General features: G+C 44.2%; 1 protein-coding gene across 1 annotated transcript in view; it reads left to right on the top strand.

Moving 5' to 3' along the window:
- The window catches only part of RIGI (RNA sensor RIG-I), a 148,504-nt gene that overhangs the window by 92,976 nt on the left and 32,086 nt on the right, over positions 1–23,442 (top strand). The window contains exons 15-17 of the mRNA XM_077250090.1: positions 5,693–5,835; positions 7,711–7,801; positions 9,840–10,010. Of these exons, the coding sequence (XP_077106205.1) occupies positions 5,693–5,835; positions 7,711–7,801; positions 9,840–10,010 (405 nt within the window). The remainder of the gene's footprint in view (positions 1–5,692; positions 5,836–7,710; positions 7,802–9,839; positions 10,011–23,442) is intronic.

Genomic DNA, 23,442 nt, shown 5'->3' with positions numbered 1-23,442 from the left:
GCCTAATCTTAACCCTATTTCAAACCCTAGCCCTAATTCCAACCCTAACTCTAATTCCAACCCTAACCCTAAGGCTATGTGCCCACGTTGCGGATTCGTGTGAGATTTTTCCGCACGATTTTTGAAAAATCTGCAGGTAAAAGGCACTGCGTTTTACCTGCGGATTTACAGCAGATTTCCAGTGTTTTTTTGTGCGGATTTCACCTGCGGATTCCTATTGAGGAACAGGTGTAAAACGCTGCGGAATCCGCACAAAGAATTGACATGCTGTGGAAAATACAACGCAGCGTTTCTGCACGGAATTTTCCGCACCATGGGCACAGCGGATTTGGTTTTCCTTAGGTGTACATGGTACTGTAAACCTGATGGAAAACTGCTTCGAATTCGCAGCGGCCAATCCGCTGCGGATCCGCGGCCAATCCGCTGCGGATCCGCTGCCGATCCGCTGCGGATCCGCGGCCGATCCGCTGCGGATCCGCGGCCGATCCGCTGCGGATCCGCTGCCGATCCGCGGCCGATCCGCTGCGGATCCACAGCCGATCCGCGGTCGATCCGCTGCCGATCCGCGGCCGATCCGCTCTGTGTGCACATGCCATAACCCTACCCCTAACCCTAACCCTACCCGTAACCCTAACCCTACCCCTAGTTCTAACCCTAGTTCTAACCCTAACCCTAGTGGAAAAAGAAAAAAAAATATTTTCTTTATTTTATTATTGTCCCTACCTATGGGGGTGATAAAGGGGGGGGGGTTATTTATTATTTTTTTATTTTGATCGCTGTGATAGAACCTACCACAGCGATCAAAATGTACTTGTAATGAATCTGCCGGTCGGCAGAATCGGCGGGCGCACTGAGCATGCGCCCGCCATTTTGGAAGATGGCGGCGCCCAGCGAGGAGACGGACCGACACCGGGAGCCTCGGTAAGTATAAGGGGGGGGGGAGATCGGGGCACGGGGGGGGGCGTCGGAGCACCGGGGGGTGACATAGGAGCAGGGGGGGAGCGGGCAGGAGGACGGGGGAGCGGAGCACAGGACGGAGGGGACCGGACCCCATAACGGAGCACTGGGGGGGCGATCGGTGGGGTGGGGGGGGTCACTTCAGGTTTTCCAGCCATGGCCGATGGTATTGCAGCATCGGCCATGGCTGGATTGTAATATTTCACCAGTTTTTTAGGTGAAATATTACAAATCGCTCTGATTGGCAGTTTCACTTTCAACAGCCAATCAGAGCGATCGTAGCCACGGGGGGGTGAAGCCACCCCCCCTGGGCTGAAGTACCACTCCCCCTCTCCCTGCAGATCGGGTAAAATAGGAGTTAACCCCTTCACCCGATCTGCAGGGACGCGATCATTCCATGACGCCACATAGGCGTCATGGGTCGGATTGGTACGGGTTTTCATGACGCCTACGTGGCGTCATGGGTCGGGAAGGGGTTAAAGTGTCCAGTGATGTCATTCTTACTTAATCATGACTGATTGATCGCCAGCCCTGTCCTCATCAACACCCACACCTGTGTTAATGGATCAATCACTAAGGCTATGTTCACACGCTGCGGGTTTTGCTGCGGACCCGCAGCTGTTTTGCAGCTGCGGGTCCGCATCCTTTTTCCATGTAGGTTACAGTACAATGTAACCTAATGGAAAACAAAACCCGCTGTGCCGACGATCCTTTTTTTCTGTGGAAAATCCGCGCGGATTTTCTGCAGAAAAAAAGAAGGACCATGTCACTTCTTGGTGCAGAATCGCAGCGATTCTGCACCCATAGAAATGCATTGAACCGCTAACTTCCCGCATGGGGCTGTGCCCACGTTGCGGGAAGTAAGCGGATAATGAGCGGGTGGTACCCGGGGTGGAGGAGAGGAGACTCTCCTCCAGGCCCTGGGAACCATATTTGGGTGTAAAAAAAAAAGAATTAAAATAAAAAATCATGTTATACTCACCTCTCAGAGCTGCCCGCGACGTCCGGTCTCAGTTGCTGTGCCGAACAGGACCTGTGGTGACGTCGCGGTCACATGACCGTGATGACGCCGCGGTCACATGACCGTGACGTCACGAAGGTCCTTGTCGGCACAGCCGCTTGCAGCGCCGGGGAGATCGCGACGTCAGAGGGTGAGTATAACCGATTTTTATTATTTTTTACATTACTATTGATGCTGCATATTGCTGCATATGCAGCATCAATAGTACAGCAGTAATCCCGCAGCGGAAACCGCGGAACAAACCGCGATAAAATCTGCAGGGATAACCGCAGCGGTTTTGCCCTGCAGATTTTCAATTCCGCTGCGGGATTAACCCGCAGAGGAACCCGCAGCGTGTGAACGTGGCCTAAAACGATGTTAGCTGCTCCGTTTAAGGCAGGACTGCAATGATGTTGAAATGTGTTTTGCGGGTTAAAGTTCATTTTCTGGGCAAATATTGACTTTGCAAGTACAGTAATTGCTGTTAAGCTGATCACTCTGACATTCAGGAGTATATGCAAATTGCCATTAGAAAAAATGAAGCAGTTGACTTTGGAAAAATTAATATTTGTCTTAGGGTACCGTTACACTAAACGATTTACCAACGATCACGACCAGCGATACGACCTGGCCGTGATCGTTGGTAAGTCGTTGTGTGGTCGCTGGAGAGCTGTCACACAGACAGCTCTCCAGCGACCAACGATGCCGAAGTCCCCGGGTAACCAGGGTAAACATCGGGTTACTAAGCGCAGGGCCGCGCTTAGTAACCCGATGTTTACCCTGGTTACCATTGTAAATTTAAAAAAAAAATAACACTACATACTCACCTTCTGATGTCTGTCACGTCCCCCGCCGGCGGCTTCCCGCACTGACTGTGTCAGTGCCGGCCGTAAAGCACAGCACAGCGGTGACGTCACCGCTGTGCTCTGCTTTTACTTTACGGCTGGCGCTCACAGTCAGTGCGGGAAGCAGACGGCGGGGGACGTGACAGGCATCGGAATGTGAGTATGGAGTTTTTTTTTTTTTTTTTTACATTTACAATGGTAACCAGGGCAAACATCGGGTTACTAAGCGCGGCCCTGCGCTTAGTAACCCGATGTTTACCCTGGTTACAAGCGAACACATCGCTGGATCAGCGTCACACACGCCGATCCAGCGATGACAGCGGGAGATCCAGCGACAAAAGAAAGTTTCAAACGATCTGCTACGACGTACGATTCTCAGCGGGGTCCCTGATCGCTGCTACGTGTCAGACACGGCGAGATCGTTTGTATATCGCTGGAACGTCACGGATCGTATCGTCGTAGCGACCAAAGTGCCACTGTGAGACGGTACCCTAATTCTCAAAATGTTTGGCTATGACTGTGCAATGGCATGTAAACGTATGAAACAGTTAAAGGGGTTGTCCAGTCAAAACATATGAAATTATCTCTAAAAGGCCTAAAATTGAAGATTACACATCTCCTTTGTGCTTTGTAATTTCCATTATATATATGTGTGTGTGTGTATATATATATATATATATATATATATATATATATATATATATATATATATATATGCAAAAGCTGGGCACTTTACATCTCCTAGTGTATCCTCACCCCCTGCGCCGTAGACTAAATGGCGCTATATAAATGTATAGTAATAATATATTGTTAGAACCTAGTAGCACCCTCTTTTGAAAGTATCACAGCTTTTAGACGCTTTTTGTATCCAGCCAAGAGTCTTTCAATTCTTCTTCTTTCATTCATTCTTCCTTGGAAAATTCTTCCAGTTCTGTGAGATTCTGGGATGTCTTGCATGCATTGGTATTTTGAGGTCTAGCCACAGATTTTCAATGACGTTCAGATCAGAGGACTGTGCGGTCAATTGTAATACCGTCAGCTTGTGCCTTTTAAGGTAATCTATTGTGAATTTTGATGTGTGTTTAGGATCACCATCCATTTGTAGAAGTCATCCTCTTTCTTCAGCTTTTTTTTTTTTTTTTTTTACAAATAATGTTAAGAATTTGTTTAAATTTCATTGAAACCATTCTTCCCTCTACCCGTGAAATGTTCCTCATTCTATTGGCTGCAACAAAACCACAAAGCATGATTGATCCACCCCCCATGTTTAATGGTTGGCGAGATGTTCTTTTCTTGAAATTCTGTGACCTTTTTTCTCCACACAGACCTTTGATCATTTTGGCCAAAGAGTTATATTTTCTCCTCATCGGTCCACAGGACTTGTTTGCAAAATGCATCAGGCTTGTTTAGTTCATCTTTTGCATACTTCTGACCCTGAGTTTGTATCGTGAGGACGCAGGAGAGGTTTTCTTCTGACGACTCCTACATGAAGGCCATATTTATGCAAGCATCTCTGAACAGTAGAACAATGTACCACAACTCCAAAGTCTGCTAAATCTTTCGCAGTCAAGCTGAGGTTCTGATTTGCCTCTCTGGAACTCCTATGAGCAGCTCACTGAAATTTTGCTTGGTCTTCCAGACCTTATCTTGACCTCCACTGTTACCAGGAACTTCCATTTCTTAATTATATTTCAAACTGAGGAAAGAAAACTTAAAAACACTTTGCTATCTTCTTATAGCCTTCTCCTGCTTTGTGGGTCTCCATAATTTTCATTTTCGGGGTGCTAGGCAGGTGCTTAGGAGAAGCCATGGGTGCTGTTTTTTGGCACAAGGTTAGGGGAGGCTAGGTTTTTTATAAAGCTTGGACATTTGCATCACCTGGCCTTTACGAACGATGATGGTGAACAAGCCATAACGCTATCAGGCTAATTAAGGTCTGAAACCTTAAAGGGAACCTGTCACCCCCAAAATCGATGGTGAGGTAAGCTCACCGTCATCAGGGGCTTTTCTACAGCATTCTGTAATGCTGTAGATAAGCCGCTCATGTTACCTGAAAGAGGAGAAAAAGAGTTTAGATTATACTCACCCAGGGGCGGTCCCGCTCCGATGGGCGTCTCAGGTCCGGTACAGCGCCTCCCATCTTCATTCCATGACGTCCTCTTCTGGTCTTCACGCTGCGGCTCCGGCGCAGGCGTATTTTGTCTGCCTCAACAGGGCAGACAAAGTATGCCTGACCTGAGACGCCCATCGGAGCGGGACCGCCCCTGGGTGAGTATAATCTAACCTCTTTTTCTCCTCTTTCAGGTAACATGAGCGGCTTATCTACGGCATTACGGAATGTAGATAAGCCCCTGATGACGGTGAGCTTACCTCACCATCGATTTTGGGGGTGACAGGTTCCCTTTAAAGTTATCTGAGTGCACAAATTTCCAAGGGTGCCCAAACTTGCATTTGCCCATTTTCTTTTTTGTAATTTTTTAAAATCTAAAAAATGAAAAGATATTTTTTTTTTTGCCTAAAACACTAAGGAAATGTGCCATCTTTAACTTTAGGCATTTAGAGGTCATTTAATCTTCCTGTTCACAGTAACAGTAATACTGTAACTGGAGCTTTCATTGCTTCCCTGACAATGAGGGCCCTCCTAAGTGTGTAAAGACTTAGCAGCTTTGATTACGGCCTGTGATATGTATGCACACATCAGAGAGCGATATGCTGGGCACCTGACCTGCAGCCGCAGGAATTGCTGTGCAGAAGCTATTCTGCAGTGCCATATCTTTACAGTGCTGCAGAAGAAAGAATTAATTTCCTAATATGTCTTATAATGACTTGAATAAATCTATATTGTATCCACACATTCACCATATACTGGTATTATATTCTTTTCTTACAGATGAATTACCATTATTGCAAGAAATTTCTGATGACAATGAAAACCCAAAACTGGAGGAACTGCAGTTTATCTTAATTGAATCCTACCAAGAGAATCCAGATACTCGCACCCTTCTCTTTGTGAACACCAGGGCATTAGTGGTGGTAAGATGCTGTATATGAAATTCCTGTTGAGGTTTAACCCCTCAATGTCCACAAATAAATACATATATATATATATATATATATATATATATATATATATATATATATATATATATATATATATTTTTTTTTTATTATTATTATTATTATTATTATTTTTTATTATTATTATTATTATTTATTTTTTTTTTTTTTTCTGACCTGAGATATAAGATTATAAAGTCCCCAATGGACAAAAATGCAGTGAGTGTCAGCTGTATACTATAGCTGAGATCCTGTTGTATTGTCCCCAATCATTGTTGGCATTGATTGTGACCTTTTCATCTCCTAGATGTTGCTATTAATGGAATCTGGATGCTTAATGAAGAAAATTTTCTAATGCAACGTTTTATATAAGCCCCTAAAAGTGACTTGATGCCTGAATAGTTCCCTAAATCAATAAAAAAAACATTTTTTTGTAAATTTCTGTAAAAAAAAAATGCTGGTAAACTTTGAACCTTTTTAACTAACATACTTCAAAAATAAAGGAGCGTTTGAAAAATGTTGCTGGTACAAGATATAAGTGATGGTATAAATTGGCAATATTTTTTAGCATGATTATTTGGTTTGCGTGTAAACATTCAGAGTTTGAATATTGCTAATTTTTCAAAATCTTTGTAAAATGTTGCATGTTTTTATAAATATAAAATACAGTGTGTCTCAAAAAAAATTTCATAATCGCTGGGATATGTTGAAGCCTTCCAGAAATATTACCACATAAAGTGACACTGGTCAGATTTGAAAAATTGGTCTCAGTCACTAAAATGTTAAATTGACTGTACCGTACACGCCTGTTATCACCTATGCACAATCTAGATGATAATTTGCTGATCCCTGAGAGTAGCACGCTGGAATGCCCAATCTGAATGAATAGATTGTCCTGCATGCTCACAGCAGTCTGAGACTGCCGGAGATTGCTGAGCACTCTACTAGGATATCTTCAGCAGTCACACAGACAATGAAGGGAGCAGTGTGTGCAGAATCTAAGATTTCCTTACTTACCCATCTCTATTACTGGGTAATTTACACTAGGGGAAATTAAATTACTATTAAAATTGAAGCTCCAAACTAATGCTACACCAATAGAGTGTGTAAATTACTCCAATAGATTTACACTTTAAGATTTTGTTGTTATGTCAGATATCTGTATGCAAAAGAAAACAAACCTTAAGAATATACAGTAGCTCTAAGACATATGTAAAGATTGAAAATATTTATTTTGAATTTCACTGATATATTTGTTACACCTGTGATTTTTAGTATACATTTTGATCAAATTGTGGAAGCCCATCTGCCAGTGACATGGCAACATCATCCCAAGAGACCTTACACTAAGGCAAATATTGATGTAAAATACTGACCAATCAGAGGAAATGTATAATAGAAACACGTCACAACCTCTGTATTTACCACCCACTCCTGGTTTTGGTTTACAAATGCTGATGTAAAATACTGAACGTGTGAACGTGGCCCAACAGGTTTACCTTTCTGGAGTGTAGGCTTCAGAAATTAACTACTAGCCGATAGATTCAGCTTTACCTTTCTCTAACTAAAAATGCATGGTCCCTTCTAATCGGGCAGTTTTTTCATTGGCAGATGGGCTCGCCCATCTGATCAAAATGTGTTCTTGGCATCTCAAAATGTATTAGTATAGTAAATATAGCAGTAATGCAATTTAAAATATTAAGCTTAATGTGTCCTACTGTAATTTTTGTATGTTTGTTTTTGCATTGCAGCCATGGTCTATATTTGGGCATTTACTTTACATTGTTTGCTTGTTTTTGCAGTTGAATGTAATCGTTTCTACAACAACATAATACCATGTTTCATTTTTAGGCGTTGAAAAAATGGATTAATGAAACTCCAGAACTCAAGTTCCTGAACCCGGAAATCATAATTGGAAGGAATAGAAGACATGATAAATTAGGTAAAAGAAAACCACAAATGAAAAAACAAGAAGAAATCCTTTTTCCACATCTGGCATTCAGAACCGTTTTTACTGCCTCCTATCACTACAGTTCACTATAAATGGTGGCACCCCACTTAAAGGGAACCCGTCAGCCCCAAAATCGAAGGTGAGCTAAGCCCACCGGCATCAGGGGCTTATCTACAGCATTCTGGAATGCTGTAGATAAGCCCCCGATGTAACCTGAAAGGTAAGAAAAACAGGTTACATTATACTCACCTAGGGGCGGTCCGCTGGGCGTTGCGGTCTGGGTCCGGCGCCTCCCATCCTCATACGATGACGTCCTCTTCTTGTCTTCCTGCTCCGGCTCTGGCGCAGGCGTACTTTGTCTGCCCTGTTGAGGGCAGTGTAAAGTACTGCAGTGCGCAGGCGCCGGGAAAGGTCAGAGAGGCCCAGCGCCTGCGCACTGCAGTACTTTGCTCTGCCCTCAACAGGACAGACAAAGTACGCCTGCGCCAGAGCCGGAGCAGGAAGACAAGAAGAGGACATCATCGTAAGAAGATAGGAGGCCCCGGACCGGATCGCGACGCCCATCGTACCAGGGCCGCCCCTGGGTGAGTATAATCTAACCTCTTTTTCTCATCTTGCAGGTTACATTTGGGGCTTATCTACAGCATTCCAGAATGCTGTAGATAAGTCCCTGATGCCGGTGGGCTTAGCTCACCTTCGATTTTGGGGCTGACAGGTTCCCTTTAATAAAGTAAGCCTTTGCTTGGCAAGTCTATTTATGAAGCAGCCTGACTCCTGGCGTTTTGGAAAGGAAAGTACAGGTAAAAATCGGCACTCAAAAAGAAATGTTATTATTATAATGTTATTATAATATTATTATTATAAGATTTTGTTTCTGCTTAGACCTTCATCAGATAAGTATGGACTGTGTCAGGAAAGATACATCAATCACAGTGCTGGTGTGGAGTAACAGTGTCACTATCAGGAGTGGCGCTACCATCACTCCACACCAGCACTGTGATCAATATCTTTCCTGACACAGTCCATACTTAACAATATAATGATCAAGTTTTCACCATATCTCCTTCTGAGTGCCAAGATTTACTTGAACTAATTACTATGGACTGGGACCCCACTGTGGCCCAGCCAGTCCAGTCCGTGTATTTTTCATTCAGTTTAGCAGGAAAAGTCATAAGTACCCTTGTTTGCCCTGGAGTAGGAAATACGCTCTGGGTAGTGGGAATGTTTTCTATGCAGGCTTCTGTGTGGCTTGTGACCGCACCCTGCTGGAGCAATGGCCTAGAAGAGGATAGGAAGGGCTTTCCAAAACACTAGATCTGTAGGAAGTAAAACTTAATGGTCACGATGTGCGTTTTATAAAACTCAGTGTGTCAAAGATAAATCTGTATATTTATACAGCGTTGTCAAAACTTCTGTCTGGATATGTTCCCTATTATTTGCAGGAATTGAGTTTAACAATAGTGCATATTATGTCTGCAGATCCATAGGTCTCCATAGTGAGCGATTGCAAACAAACACTAGTCTGATCCTTTAGTTCTTTCACCATCTATTCTCCCAACCTACTGAATATACTGTACAATGGCAAAAAATAGGGGATCAGACTACAGTTATTTTTATCCGGTTACCATGTAAACCTATAGGTTTGTCTAGATGCTGTGAACCCAAATTGCTAGAGTATTTTTGTACAGTTGCTTCATTTTTCATTCTTTCTAGATGTACTGTAATTAAAGGTGGATCTTCCCTTTAAAAAAAAATCTAGAGAAGGCTGGATTTTAAGGAAAAAAATATCTGAATAAAAGCAACATGATAGAAAAATCTACTTTGGTACAAAAAATAATAAATCTGTATTTCCTCTACCCCTACGCCTAACATCTGGGTGATGCTGCTTTTATAACAATGTGGTATAGCCAGTTATTTTTCTGGTTATTTTTTATTTCTTATTAGCTTATTTGGTTTGCACAGTTTAAAATGGAACAGTGTTTCCAATGATATAACTACTGCTAAGAAATGCCATGTCCTCTTGTTCTAGGGATGTCACTCCCAGGGCAGAAAGGAGCTCTGGAAACATTTAGAAGCTCTGAAGATAGCAAATTGCTGATCGCTACATCAGTGGCTGATGAAGGCATAGACATACCTGCATGCAATCTCGTTCTTCTGTATGAGTATGTTGGCAATGTCACCAAGATGATCCAAGTCAGAGGTACAAATTACTAACTCTTTTTAGAAACTAGTGTGTGAAAGGGAACCTGTCAGCAGGATTGTGCACAGTAACCTACAGACAGTTTCCAGTCAGCGCCGTTATACTGACTAAAATGATACCTGGATGACGAAATCCGTCTCGTGTCCTGGAAACCTCTTTGGTTGTCACTGCCGGCTTGCTGTGAGTGCCGCCCAGTGGTCGGCACTCATAGCAAGTGAGTAGGGTTGAGCGAAACGGGTCATTCATTTTCAGAAGTCGCCGACTTTTGGCAAAGTCGGGTTTCATGAAACCCGACTCCTGTGTGGGGTCGGCCATGAGGTCGGCGATCTTCTGAATCTGGTATCGGAATTCCGATACCGAGTTCCGATATGTTTGCGATATCGGAAATCGGTATCGGAATCCACATTTAAGTGTAAAATAAAGAATTAAAATAAAAAATATTAATATACTCACCTCTCCGGAGGCCCCTGGACATCGCCGCTGGTAACCGGCAGCCTTCTTTGCTTAAAATGAGCGCGTTTACGGCCTTCCATGACGTCACGGCTTCTGATTGGTCGCGTGGCGGTCACATGGGCGGCTGCGACCAATCACAAGCCGTGACGTCATCTAAGGCCCTGAACGCGCTCATTCTTAGAATTAGGAATTTAGGACCTGAGAATTATGTCACGCCTTGTGATTGGTCGCGTGGCGGTCACATGAGCGGCACGCGACCAATCAGAAGCCGTGACGTCATGGAAGGCCCTGAACGCGCTCATTTTAAGCAAAGAAGGCTGCCGGTTACCAGCGGTAAGGTCCAGGCTGCGTCGGAGAGGTGAGTATATCAATATTTTTTATTTTAATTCTTTATTTTACACATTAATATGGATCCCAGGGCCTGAAGGAGAGAAGGAACCATAGTATCCCATTGCACTGCATTGGGTTTCGTGTTTCGGCCGACCCCGACTTTTTTATAGGATCGGCCGATTTCACTCGACCCGACTTTTGAGAAAGTCGGGTTTCGTGAAACCCGACCCGATCCTAAAAAAATAAGTCGCTCAGCCCTACAAGTGAGTAATTCAGCTACATAGAGGCGATCTGATCATCACCTATATGTAGCTGAGCCGATCAGGTTATGGTAGCAGAGCCGATCAGGTTATGGTAGCTTGTAGTCGCCAATGGACTATTGAAGCATGCCAAAAGTTTTAAAAAAAATGTTTTTAAAAATATATAAAAGTCCAAATCATCCCCCTTTCACCCCATTCAAAATAAAACAACCACAAAAAAATCAAACCTACACATATTTGGTATCGCCGTGTTCAGAATCACCCGATCCATCAATAAAAAAAAAGTATTAACCTGATCGCTAAATAGCATAACAAGAAAAAAAAGTCAAAACGCCAGAATTACGTTTTTTTGTTTGCCGCAACATTGCATTAAAATGCAATAACAGGTGATCAAAAGAACATATCTGCACCAAAATAGTATCATTAAAAGCGTCAGCTCGGCGTGCAAAAAATAAGCTCTCACCCAACCGAGTTCACAAAAAATGGAGACCCCATGGGTCTCGGAAAATGACACATTTTTTCTTTTAAACAAATTTTGGATTTTTTTTTCACCACTTAAGTAAAAAAAAAGAACCTAGACATGTTTAGTGCCTATGAACTCATAATGACCTGGATAATCATAATAGCAGGGCCTTTTCAGTAATTAGTGAACCTAGTAAAAAAGCCAAACAAAAACCAAGTGTGGGATTGCACTTTTTTGCAATTTCACTGCACTTGGAATTTTTTTTCCCGTTTTCTAGTACACTACATATTAAAACCAATGATGTTGTTCAAAAGTACAACTCGTCCCGCAAAAAAGAAGCCCTAACATCGCCATATTGACGGAAAAATAAAAAAGTTATGCTGCTGGGAAGAAGGGGAGCAAAAAACAAAAACGCAAAACCAAAAAAGGGCTCCATCATGAAGGGGCTAACATTTGTCTTAATATTAATTTTATGACATTTTGTGGATCTGCATTGCACTTTTGATTGCTTGTTCTCCTTTAAATTAGATCATGTGTAGTTTCAGATTTTCTGTATATGTTTTTGTTTGTAAAGGCACAGATGATTGGCCTCAGGGAGACAAAACATCCAACACCGCGGAGACACCATCACGTGTTTCTCAACGCAGTGATCCAGAACACTGCCCCCATCCCTTATGGGAAATATGCAAATGCATGAAGAGTAGCTGTGGAGACACCATCACGTGTTTCTCAACGCAAGCAGTGAATAGCCAGGCCTTTCCCCGGGGAGGAACAACCACGGGAAGGGCAGTATCCAATAAAGGAAAACATCCAATATAGGAAAACCACCTATGCCAAGCATGGTATCCATCCACAGACAGCTGTTTCGGGGTTTTTGCCCCTCATCAGTGTGGAGTAGGAATCTGGCTATTAGGAGCAGTGCCTAGTAAAAAGGCTGTAAAGGCACAGATGATTGGCCTCGGGGAGACCAAAACATCCCACACCGCGGAGACACCATCACGTGTTTCTCAACGCAGTGATCCATGCTTGGCATATGTGGTTTTCCTATATTGGATGTTTTCCTTTATTGGATGCCATGGTTGTTCCTTCCCGGGGAAAGGCCTGGCTATTCACTGCTTGCGTTGAGAAACACGTGATGGTGTCTCCGCAGCTACTCTTCATGTATACGTTTTTGTTTGGTCGCTTTCAAACATCAGTTTATTTTTTGCACAAGGCGCTATTCATAGTTTTTACAGATAAACTATATCATAGGCACAAGATTTAATGGGTAGTTCACATGTCCGTTTTTTTTTCCTTGGACCAGGTTGTCCACACCAAGGCACGGAGATTTGTCCAATATCAGAGTGTCGGATCAAACTGATCAATGCAAATCTATACATATGTCAGACAGCTCTTGAAGCCTCCATAATTGTTTTTTGTTTGTCTTTTTTAGTTGAGAAAAGTTGATGAAACTCTGACTAAGCATTGATGGTATAAACTGATATTCTGACCTGACTGTGATCAAAACACTGACCTGTTTTTGTGTACGAGAAAAATTACTGACATGTGAATGAGCCCTTAATCATAATACTAGGATCTTACACAAATGGAAGTAGGGCTAGGGAAGGAGAACTTTTCAGAATAGACATGTGACCAAAAATATTGGTGTGGCTATCGTGCGACCTGTTGTCTTTCCCAGGGCCAGTTTTAGGCAAAGTGGCGCCCTGGGCAAAAGTTTAAAATGGGGCCCCAAATGCTAACATGTTGCACATCACACAGAAGAATTTTGGTTGTATTTACATGCGCTGAGTTCAGGCCGCTTAACGAGCGTGATCAATATTATTGAAGTTGTTCGATGCTGGTTTCCCAGCCTCTTTACACCGGCTGAGGAATAATGATGGAAACAGAGCAATCACTAATAGATCAATCTGTCCCCATAAAGTATCATGTTATCAGCAGCATATCTGCAGTTTTCACCGGGCAGTGCGCTGCTGAGAACAATGATTTTTGTTCCGGCATAAACAATTCAAAGGGAACCTGTCACCCCGAAAATCGATGGTGAGTTAAGCTCACCGTCATCAGGGGCTTATCTACATCATTCTGTAATGCTGTAGATAAGCCGCCGATGTATCCTGAAAGAGGAGAAAAAGAGGTTAGATTATACTCACCCAGGGGCGGTCCCGCTGCGATGGGTGTCTCAGGTCCGGTAGAGCACCTCCCATTTTCATTCCATGACGTCCTCTTCTGGTCTTCACACCGCGGCTCCGGCGCAGGCGTACTTTGCCCTGTTGAGGGCAGAGCAAAGTACTGCAGTGCGCAGGCGCCAGAAAGGTCAGAGAGGCCCGGTGCCTGCGCACTGCAGTACTTTGCTCTGCCCTCAACAGGGCAGACAAAGTACGCCTGCGCCGGAGCCACGGCGTGAAGACCAGAAGAGGACGTCATGGAATGACGATAGGAGGCGCCGGAGCGGACCTGAGACACCCATTTGACCGGACCGCAGCTGGACCGCCCCTGGGTGAGTATAATCTAACCTCTTTTTCTCCTCTTTCAGGTAACATCAGGGGCTTATCTACAGCATTACAGAATGCTGTAGATAAGCCCCTGATGATGGTGAGCTTACCTCACCATCGATTTTGGGGGTGACAGGTTCCCTTTCAATCACTCAAGGAATTGGCAGCATTTTGCTTGTTTAGTATAATATACCCCATAGTCCTCCAAATAGAATAATGCACCCCAAAGTCCTCCATATAGTAAATACATTCCCCATAGTCCTCTATATAGTATGATACACTCCCTATAGTCCCCCATATAGTATAATATACTCTCCATGGTCCTCCATATAGTATAATACAGCCCATAGTCCTCCATATAGTATAATGTGCACCACAGTCCTCCATATTATATAATGTGCACCCCATAGTCCTCCATATAGTAAATGTGCACCACAGTCCTCCATTTTGTATAATGCACACCGCATAGTCCTCCATATAGTATAATACACTCCTCATAGTCCTCCATATAGTACAATACACTCCCCATGTTCCTCCATATAGTATAATATACTCCTCATAGTCCTCCATATATTAAAATACACTCCTCAGTCCTCCTTATAGTATAATATACTCCACAGTCCTCCATATAGTATAATACACCCCATAGTCCTCCATATAGTATAATGTCACCACGGTCCTCCATATTATATGATGCGCACCCCATAGTCCTCCATATAGTAAATGTGCACCACAGTCCTCCATATTGTATAATGCACACCCCATAGTCCTCCATATAGTATAATACACTCCTCATAGTCCTCCATATAGTACAATTCACTCCCCATGTTCCTCCATATAGTACAATATACTCCTCCTAGTCCTCCATATATTAAAATACACTCCTCAGTCCTCCTTATAATATAATATACTCCACAGTCCTCCATATAGTATAATACACTCCGCATGTTCCTCCATATAGTGTAATATACTCCTCATAGTCTTCCTTATAGTATAATATACTCCACAGTCCTCCATAAAGTACAGTAACACTCCGCATGTTCCTCCATATAGTATAAAATACTCCTCAGTCCTCCATACAGTATATATCCACTGTGTGCAGATTTATTAGGCAAGTTGTATTTTAGAGGATTATTTTTATTATTCATCAACAACTATGTTCTCAATCAACCCAAAAGATTCATACATATCAAAGCTTAATATTTTTGGAAGTTGGAGTGTTTTTTTTTTTTAGATTTGGCTATCTTAGGAGGATATCTGTTTGTGCAGGTAACTATTACTGTGCAGAATTCTTAGGTAACTTAATAAAAACCAAATATATTCCCATCTCACTTGTTTATTTTCACTAGGTAAACCAATATAACTGCACAAAATTTAGAAATAAACATTTCTGACATGCAAAAACAAACCCCCAAAAAATTAGTGACCAATATAGCCACCTTTCTTTATGATGACACTCAACAGCCTTCCATCCATTGATTCTGTCAGTTGCTTGATCTGTTTTCGATCAACATTGCATGCAGCAGCCACCACAGCCTCCCAGACACTGTTCCGAGAGGTGTACTGTTTTCCCTCCCTGTAGATCTCACATTTTATGAGGGACCACAGGTTCTCTATAGGGTTCAGATCAGGTGAACAAGGGGGCATGTCATTATTTTTTCTTCTTTGAGACCTTTACTGGCCAGCCACGCTGTGGAGTAGTTGGAGGCATGTGATGGAGCATTTGCCTGCATGAAAATCATGTTTTTCTTGAACGATACCAACTTCTTCCTGTACCACTGCTTGAAGAAGTTGTCTTCCAGAAACTAGCAGTAGGTCTGGGAGTTGAGCTTCACTCCATCCTCAACCCGAAAAGGTCCCGCAAGTTCATCTTTGATGATACCAGCCCACAACTGTACCCCACCTCCACCTTGATGGCGTCTGAGTCGGAGTGGAGCTCTCTGCCCTTTACTGATCCAGCCTCTGGCCCATTAAGAGTCACTCTCATTTCATCAGTCCATAAAACCTTTGAAAAGTCAGTCTTATGATATTTCTTGGCCCAGTCTTAACATTTTATCTTATGTTTCTTGTTCAAAGGTGGTCGTTTTTCAGCCTTCCTTACCTTGGCCATGTCCCCGAGTATCGCACGCCTTGTGCTTTTTGTTACTCCAGTAACGATGCAGCTCTCAAATATGGCAAAACTGGTGGCAAATGGCATCTTGGCAGCTTCACGCTTGATTTTCCTCAATTCATGGGCAGTTATTTTGCGCCTTTCTTGCCCAACTGGCTTCTTGCGACACTGTTGGCCATTTGCGATGAAACACTTGATTGTTCTGTGATCACGCTTCAAAGGTTTGGCAATTTCAAGACTGCTGCATCCCTCTGCAAGACATCTCACAATTTTGGACTTTTCAGAGCCTGTCAAATCTCTTCTGACTCATTTTGCCAAAGGAAAGGAAGTTGCCCAATAATTAAGCACACCTTATATAGGGTTTTGATCTCATTACACAACACCCCTCCTCATTACAGAGATGCACATCACCTGATTTACTTAATTGATAGTTGGCTCTCAAGACTGAACAGCTTGGAGTAGGACAACATGTATAGAAAGTATCATGTGATCAAAATACAACTTGCCTAATAATTCTGCACAGTGTGTGTGTGTGTGTGTGTGTGTGTATATATATATATATATATATATATATATATATATATATATATATATATATATATATATACACACTCACCGGCCACTTTATTAGGTACACCTGTCCAACTTCTTGTTAACACTTAATTTCTAATCAGCCAATCACATGGCGGCAACTCAGTGCATTTAGGCATGTAGACATGGTCAAGACAATCTCCTGCAGTTCAAACCGAGCATCAGTATGGGGAAGAAAGGTGATTTGAGTGCCTTTGAACGTGGCATGGTTGTTGGTGCCAGAAGGGCTGGTCTGAGTATTTCAGAAACTGCTGATCTACTGGGATTTTCACGCACAACCATCTCTAGGGTTTACAGAGAATGGTCCGAAAAAGAAAAAAAATCCAGTGAGCGGCAGTTCTGTGGGCGGAAATGCCTTGTTGATGCCAGAGGTCAGAGGAGAATGGGCAGACTGGTTCGAGCTGATAGAAAGGCAACAGTGACTCAAATCGCCACCCGTTACAACCAAGGTAGGCCTAAGAGCATCTCTGAACGCACAGTGCGTCGAACTTTGAGGCAGATGGGCTACAGCAGCAGAAGACCACACCGGGTACCACTCCTTTCAGCTAAGAACAGGAAACTGAGGCTACAATTTGTACAAGCTCATCGAAATTGGACAGTAGAAGATTGGAAAAACGTTGCTTGGTCTGATGAGTCTCGATTTCTGCTGCGACATTCGGATGGTAGGGTCAGAATTTGGCGTAAACAACATGAAAGCATGGATCCATCCTGCCTTGTATGGAGCATCTTTGGGATGTGCAGCCGACAAATCTGCGGCAACTGTGTGATGCCATCATGTCAATATGGACCAAAATCTCTGAGGAATGCTTCCAGCACCTTGTTGAATCTATGCCACGAAGAATTGAGGCAGTTCTGAAGGCAAAAGGGGGTCCAACCCGTTACTAGCATGGTGTACCTAATAAAGTGGCCGGTGAGTGTATATATATATATATATATATATATATATATATATATATATATATATATAAAAACACAATACAGTACTCACTTTTCCTCCTCCCTCCCCCACTCAGCCAGGCTCTGCTCCGGTCTCAGAAGCTGCACTGCCCAGCACACAGCATGGTGCGTGATAAAGTCACATCCTCGCGTGACCACTGTGTCAGAGGCAGAAGGGAATATTGAGGGAGGGAGCGTCTCTTCCGATACAGTTGAGTGGGGGGTGGCATTGGCACTGGGCGTCAACCCCCCCCCCCCCCCCGACTCACAGGCCCCATAGCGGCTGTGTGGTGTGCTGCTATTAGCTGCCTGCTACTGGCTGAGGGCCCTCAGGGGTAGCGGGTGCCCTAGGCAGCTGCCTAGTCTGCCTGCTTCTAACGTTGGCCCTGGTCTTGCCAAATCGCAGAAATGTCATATGCAAGTCGCAGTCAAGTTTGAATTCAATTGCATGGTATGGAGGCAGAGTTCTACAACTTGCAACCTGCAACAAAAATCTGATAAGTTTTGATTTTTTTTTTAACATTTCACTGTCTACATGCGACGTTTCAATGAGACTGCACGATATTCATTACATGTGACATATCACCGTATCGTTCTAACCTAAAGGGGTACTGTGTGTTTAAAAATCAAGTGGCTTGCCAAAGTATTCAACCCCCCACCCCCTTTCCTTGGCATTTTTCATGTTTTGCTACCTCATGACCTGTAATTTCACTGGGCTTATGTGAGGGTTTGCAACAGTTCATGTAAAGAACATGCCTACAACTGTGAATATTTGGTTTTCTTTATATTGTGAAGCAAACAACAAATAGGACAACATAACTGAAAACTTGAGTGTGCATAACTATTCACCCCTCTAAAAGTCAGTACTTTGTAGAGCCTCCTTTTGCGGCAATTACAGCAGGTCGCTTTGGATAAGTCTCTACTAGCTTTCCACTGGGAGTTTTGCCCATTCCTCAAGGCAAAATTGCTCCAGCTTCTTCAAGTTTGATGGTTTACTCTGGTGAAAAGCACATATTCTCAATAGGATTAAGGTCTGGGCTTTAACTAGGTCACTCCAAAACATTTACACATTTCCCCTAAAATCACTTTGAGTCACTGTCCTGTTGGAAGATGAACCTCTGTCCCAGTCTCAAATCACTGACTGACTGAAATATGTTTTGCTCAAGAATATCCCTGTGTTTCGCACCATCCATCTTCCCCACAACTCGGACCATTTTCCCTTTCCCTGCTGACGAAAAACATCCCCACAGCATGATGCTGCCACCACGTTTCACTGTGGTGATGGTGTTCTTGGGGTTTTCAGTTGAGTTGGTTTGACGCCAGATAAAGCGTTTACCTTTATGGCCAAAAGGTTTATAGTCTCCCACATGTCTTTAGAAAACTCAAAATGAGCCTTACAATTTTATTGTGTAAGCAAAGGCTTTTTTCCTGCCACGCTTTTATAAAGGCCACCTCTATAGAGTGTACAACTCATTGTAATCATATGCACAGATACTCTAGACTCTGCTTGGGAACTCCGCAGCTCTTTCAGGGTTACCTTTGGTCTCTGTGCTGCATCTCTGATTAATACCCTCCTTGCCTGGGCTGAGAGTTTTGGTGGGAGGCAGGTTTGTTGTGATATCATGTTCTTTCCATTTGATGATAATGGATTTGATGGTGCTCCGGTGAATCTTGAGAGATCGGGATATTTTTTATTATCCAACCCTGACTTATACTTCTCAACAATTTTGTCCCTTATTTGTTTGGAGATTTCCTTGGTGTTCATGGTGTTTGGTTACTGGTGATTTTTGCTTAATGGTGTTGCAGCCTCTGTGGCCTTTCAGAAAAGGTGTGTATATACTGACAGACCATGTGACACTTACATTGCACACAGGTGGACTTAATTTCACTAAACTTGTGATTTATGGAGGTAATTGCTTGTGTAACACAGGAGCTCGGATGCAGTGACACAGAGGCGTGAAGCAGGGCTGAACTATTGTTTACCTAATTAACAGTAAGGGTACCGTTACACAAAACGATTTACCAACGATCACGACCAGCGATACGACCTGGCCGTGATCGTTGGTAAGTCGTTGTGTGGTCGCTGGGGAGCTGTCACACAGACAGCTCTCCACCGACCAACGATGCCGAAGTCCCCGGGTAACCAGGGTAAACATCGGGATACTAAGCGCAGGGCCGCGCTTAGTAACCCGATGTTTACCCTGGTTACCAGCGTAAACTTAAAATAAAAAAAACACATACTCACATTCCGGTGCCTGCGTCCGCTTCCCTGCACTCCTCCTGCATCCTGTGTAAGCGCCGGCCAAAGCAGAGCGGTGACGTCACCGCTGTGCTCTGCTTTCACTTTACGGCCAGTGCTCACAGTCAGTGCGGGGAAGCAGACGGCCAGGGACCTGACGGACACCGGAATGTAAGTATGTACTGTTTTTTTTTTTTTTACATTTACGATGGTAACCAGGGTAAACATCGGGTTACTAAGCGCGGCCCTGCGCTTAGTAACCCGATGTTTACCCTGGTTACAAGCGAACGCATCGCTGGATCGGTGTCACACACACCGATGCAGCGATGACAGTGGGAGATCCAGCGACGAAATAAAGTTTCAAACGATCTGCTACGACGTACGATTCTCAGCGGGGTCCCTGATCGCTGCTGCGTGTCAGACACAGCGATATCGTATGGATATCGCTGGAACGTCACGGATCGTACCGTCGTAGCGCTCAAAGTGCCAATGTGAGACGGTACCCTAATGAACTCCTTGAGATAACAGGGAGGGGGAAACAGGTTAAACACTGTAATGGTGATTTAACTTAACAGTCTTTTGTAACAGATTCAACTTATAGTGACTCCGCTGTCCTTTACTCACTTGCAGTCCGATGGGTGATGAGATACCGGTGGAGGCCGTTGTTGTGTCTTCAGGTTTCCCCACCCAACACACGGTCTCGCTTCTGGCATCAGTGGGCGGTCACCGGTTTTGCCCGTTGAGCCCCTAGTCCATTGAACTGCAGAGCTAAAATGTGAAGCTCTGCGCAAGTCTCTACTCGGCGTGTGCTCCCCTGCGCCCCCACCGATACCTGGATGCCCGCACCACAATGTTTCACTCGGTGTTCATCTCTCGGTACACACACTGGTACCTTGATGCCCGCACAGCAATGTTTCACTTGGCGTCCATCTCTCTGTGCACCCACTGGTACCCAGGAGTCCCCACTGTGCCTGTCCTGGGTCTCTGTTCTGCGATCTAACTTCCTCCACAGTGCACAGCAGGTCCCTGCTCTCTCTTCCCTCCGGCGGGAACCCCCTGACTGTTCCCACACTAGACTCTCTCGCTTACCACGCCCCTTCTCTGCAGGTCACGGGTTCTTTCCGTCTCCCATTCCCCCCCCCCGGCAACACCTGACACAGCCGCGGCAGTTCCGTACCCGGTGTCTCATAGGTACCCACAGCCTGGTCTTCTTCCTTACACTTGCACCATAACTTTTTATGGGCTTCATAGCAAAAGGGGTGAATGCATATGCACATGCCAATTTTTAGTTATTTGACCTCATAAATTTAATTGTCAATGTCAAAATCATGGGGCACCTTGAACGTCGACCTGATGGCGTCTTAGATGAACAACAAGGTGCCGCAGTTTGTAGCCAGGTCCTGAGATCCGCTAGCCATCGGTTTCAGTGCCCTAGTAATACCGTAGTCTCAATTCCATCTATCTTACCTTTTTACACCTCTCTCCTTGATTCCGAGTGTTGTGAAAATGATAAGATCGGAAGGGATTCCAGTAATTCTGGTAGCCCCGGATTGTCCCAGAAGAGCCTGGTACGCGGAGCTAGTGAACATGCTCACGGACGTTCCCTGTAGGCTTCCAGACTGTCCAGATCTGCTCTCACAAGGCCCCCTCTTCCACCAGAGTTCACAGTGTCTGAGTTTAACGGCATGGCCATTGAGGCCGCAGTTCTGAAAGAAGACTGTTTTTCCCATCAGGTCTTTCAAACCATGATTAAGGCGAGAAAACCAGCATCCTCGCGTATCTATCACAGATACTGGAAGGCCTTCTTTCGGTGCAGTGAGGACAACAGTTTGGTCCCTATGTCTTTTTTTCTTCCTTCCATACTGGGTTTTCTCATGTCCGGTCTTGACTCTGGTCTCTCTCTCAGTACCCTTAAGGGTCAAGTCTCTGCACTGTCTATTCTTTTCCAATGAAATCTGGCTTCTCATCCCCAGGTAAAGACTTTTCTTCAAGGAGTTGCCCACCTGGCACCTCCTTATCATCCTCCGATAGCTATATGGGATCTTAACCTTGTTCTTGGTGCACTTCAATGCCCTCCTTTGAACCCATTCAGGATATTCCATCTACTCTCCTGTCATGGAATGCCTTTTTAGTTGCCATTATGTCCATCAGGAGACTCTGAGTTAGCAGCACTGTCATGCCCGTTCCTGGTTTTACATCAGGACAAGGTGGTTCTCAGACCTGTTCCTTCCTTCCTGCCTAAGGTGGTTTCTTCATTTCACATTAATGAAAAAATTGTACTTTCTTCTCTTTGCCCCTCTCCAGTCTATCCCCTGGAGAAGTCTCTCCACAGGCTGGATCTGATCAGAGCTATCCTAGTCTATCTTTAAAGGACTGCATCCTTTTGTCACTCTGATGCCCTATTCGGCATCTCTGAAGGTCGTCGTAAGGGGCTTCCAGCTTCCGAGTCCACTATCGCCTGTTGCATTAATTTGGCAATATTGGAAGCATATTGTGTTCAGGACAAGCATCCTCTGCTGGGGGTAAGGGCTCATTTCACCCCAGCGATGGGAGCTTCCTGGCAGCTCGTCACCAGGCCTCTGCTTTGCAGATTTGTAAGGCTGCGACCTGGTCATCTTTACACACCTTCACAAGGTTTTACTGGGTTCATACTCATGCCTCGTCTGATGCAGGCCTGGGAAGGAAGGTGCTGTAGGCGGCGGTTGCGCCCTGTCCGACCTGAGTCCATTTCTTTTGCATTTTTTATGTTTCCACCCTTGGGACTGCTTTGGGACGTCCCAAGGTTACCTGTGTCCCCCAATGAAGCGATACAGAAAGAAGGATTTTTGGTACTCAATTTTTAGCCTTCATTGGGGGATACAGCAAGCTCCCTTAACTGGTTATACCTATATTGGGCCTAATCGCCTTTTTTTTGTTGAGTTGGTACATATGTTGAGTTTTGGTTGCTTCTCCTACTGCTTTAACACTAACTGATGTGCTTTGTGCCAGTCAGTGGGTGTATACTGCTGAGGAGGAGCTATTTTCTTTTTTTTTGCCTAGTGTCATCCTCCTAGCAACAGCAGCATACACCCATTTTAGCTGTGTCCCCCCAATGAAGGCTCCAAGAAAGATTTTACAGTGAGTACCAAAAATCCCTCTTTGGCATTTCATTAGCTAGGAGAGCTCACTTAATTTACAGGTGCTTGTCTCCGGAGGCACGAGCTGAGCATAATGTACTGTGACCACAATTGCAGATTTGCAATTTTCACTTGGCAACATCCACACCAATGCAGTCAAAATCATCACTACCCGTGTAGATAAATACCCAGAGGGGTGTAATTTCCCAAATGGGGTCTCTTGAAGGGTGATTCTGCTCTTCTGCCGCTTGGGGAGTCCCCAAACTATTCTACAATTTGTTCTCCAGGAATCAAAATGCACTCCTTCCCTCCCGAATCTTGCCATGTGGCTAAGCAGTACTATACAGCCGTATATGGGGTATTTCCAATTTCAGCAGAAATTGTTTGACAAAGTTTGGTGTAATTTTTACCCATTTCCCAGTGTGAAAATGTAAAATCTGGGGCA

This window comes from Ranitomeya variabilis, chromosome 1 (genome assembly GCF_051348905.1).
Source record: "Ranitomeya variabilis isolate aRanVar5 chromosome 1, aRanVar5.hap1, whole genome shotgun sequence".
Taxonomy (NCBI): Eukaryota; Metazoa; Chordata; class Amphibia; order Anura; family Dendrobatidae; genus Ranitomeya; species Ranitomeya variabilis.
Note: the sequence above shows the minus strand (reverse complement) of the source record. Positions and strands in the feature narration are given on the sequence as shown.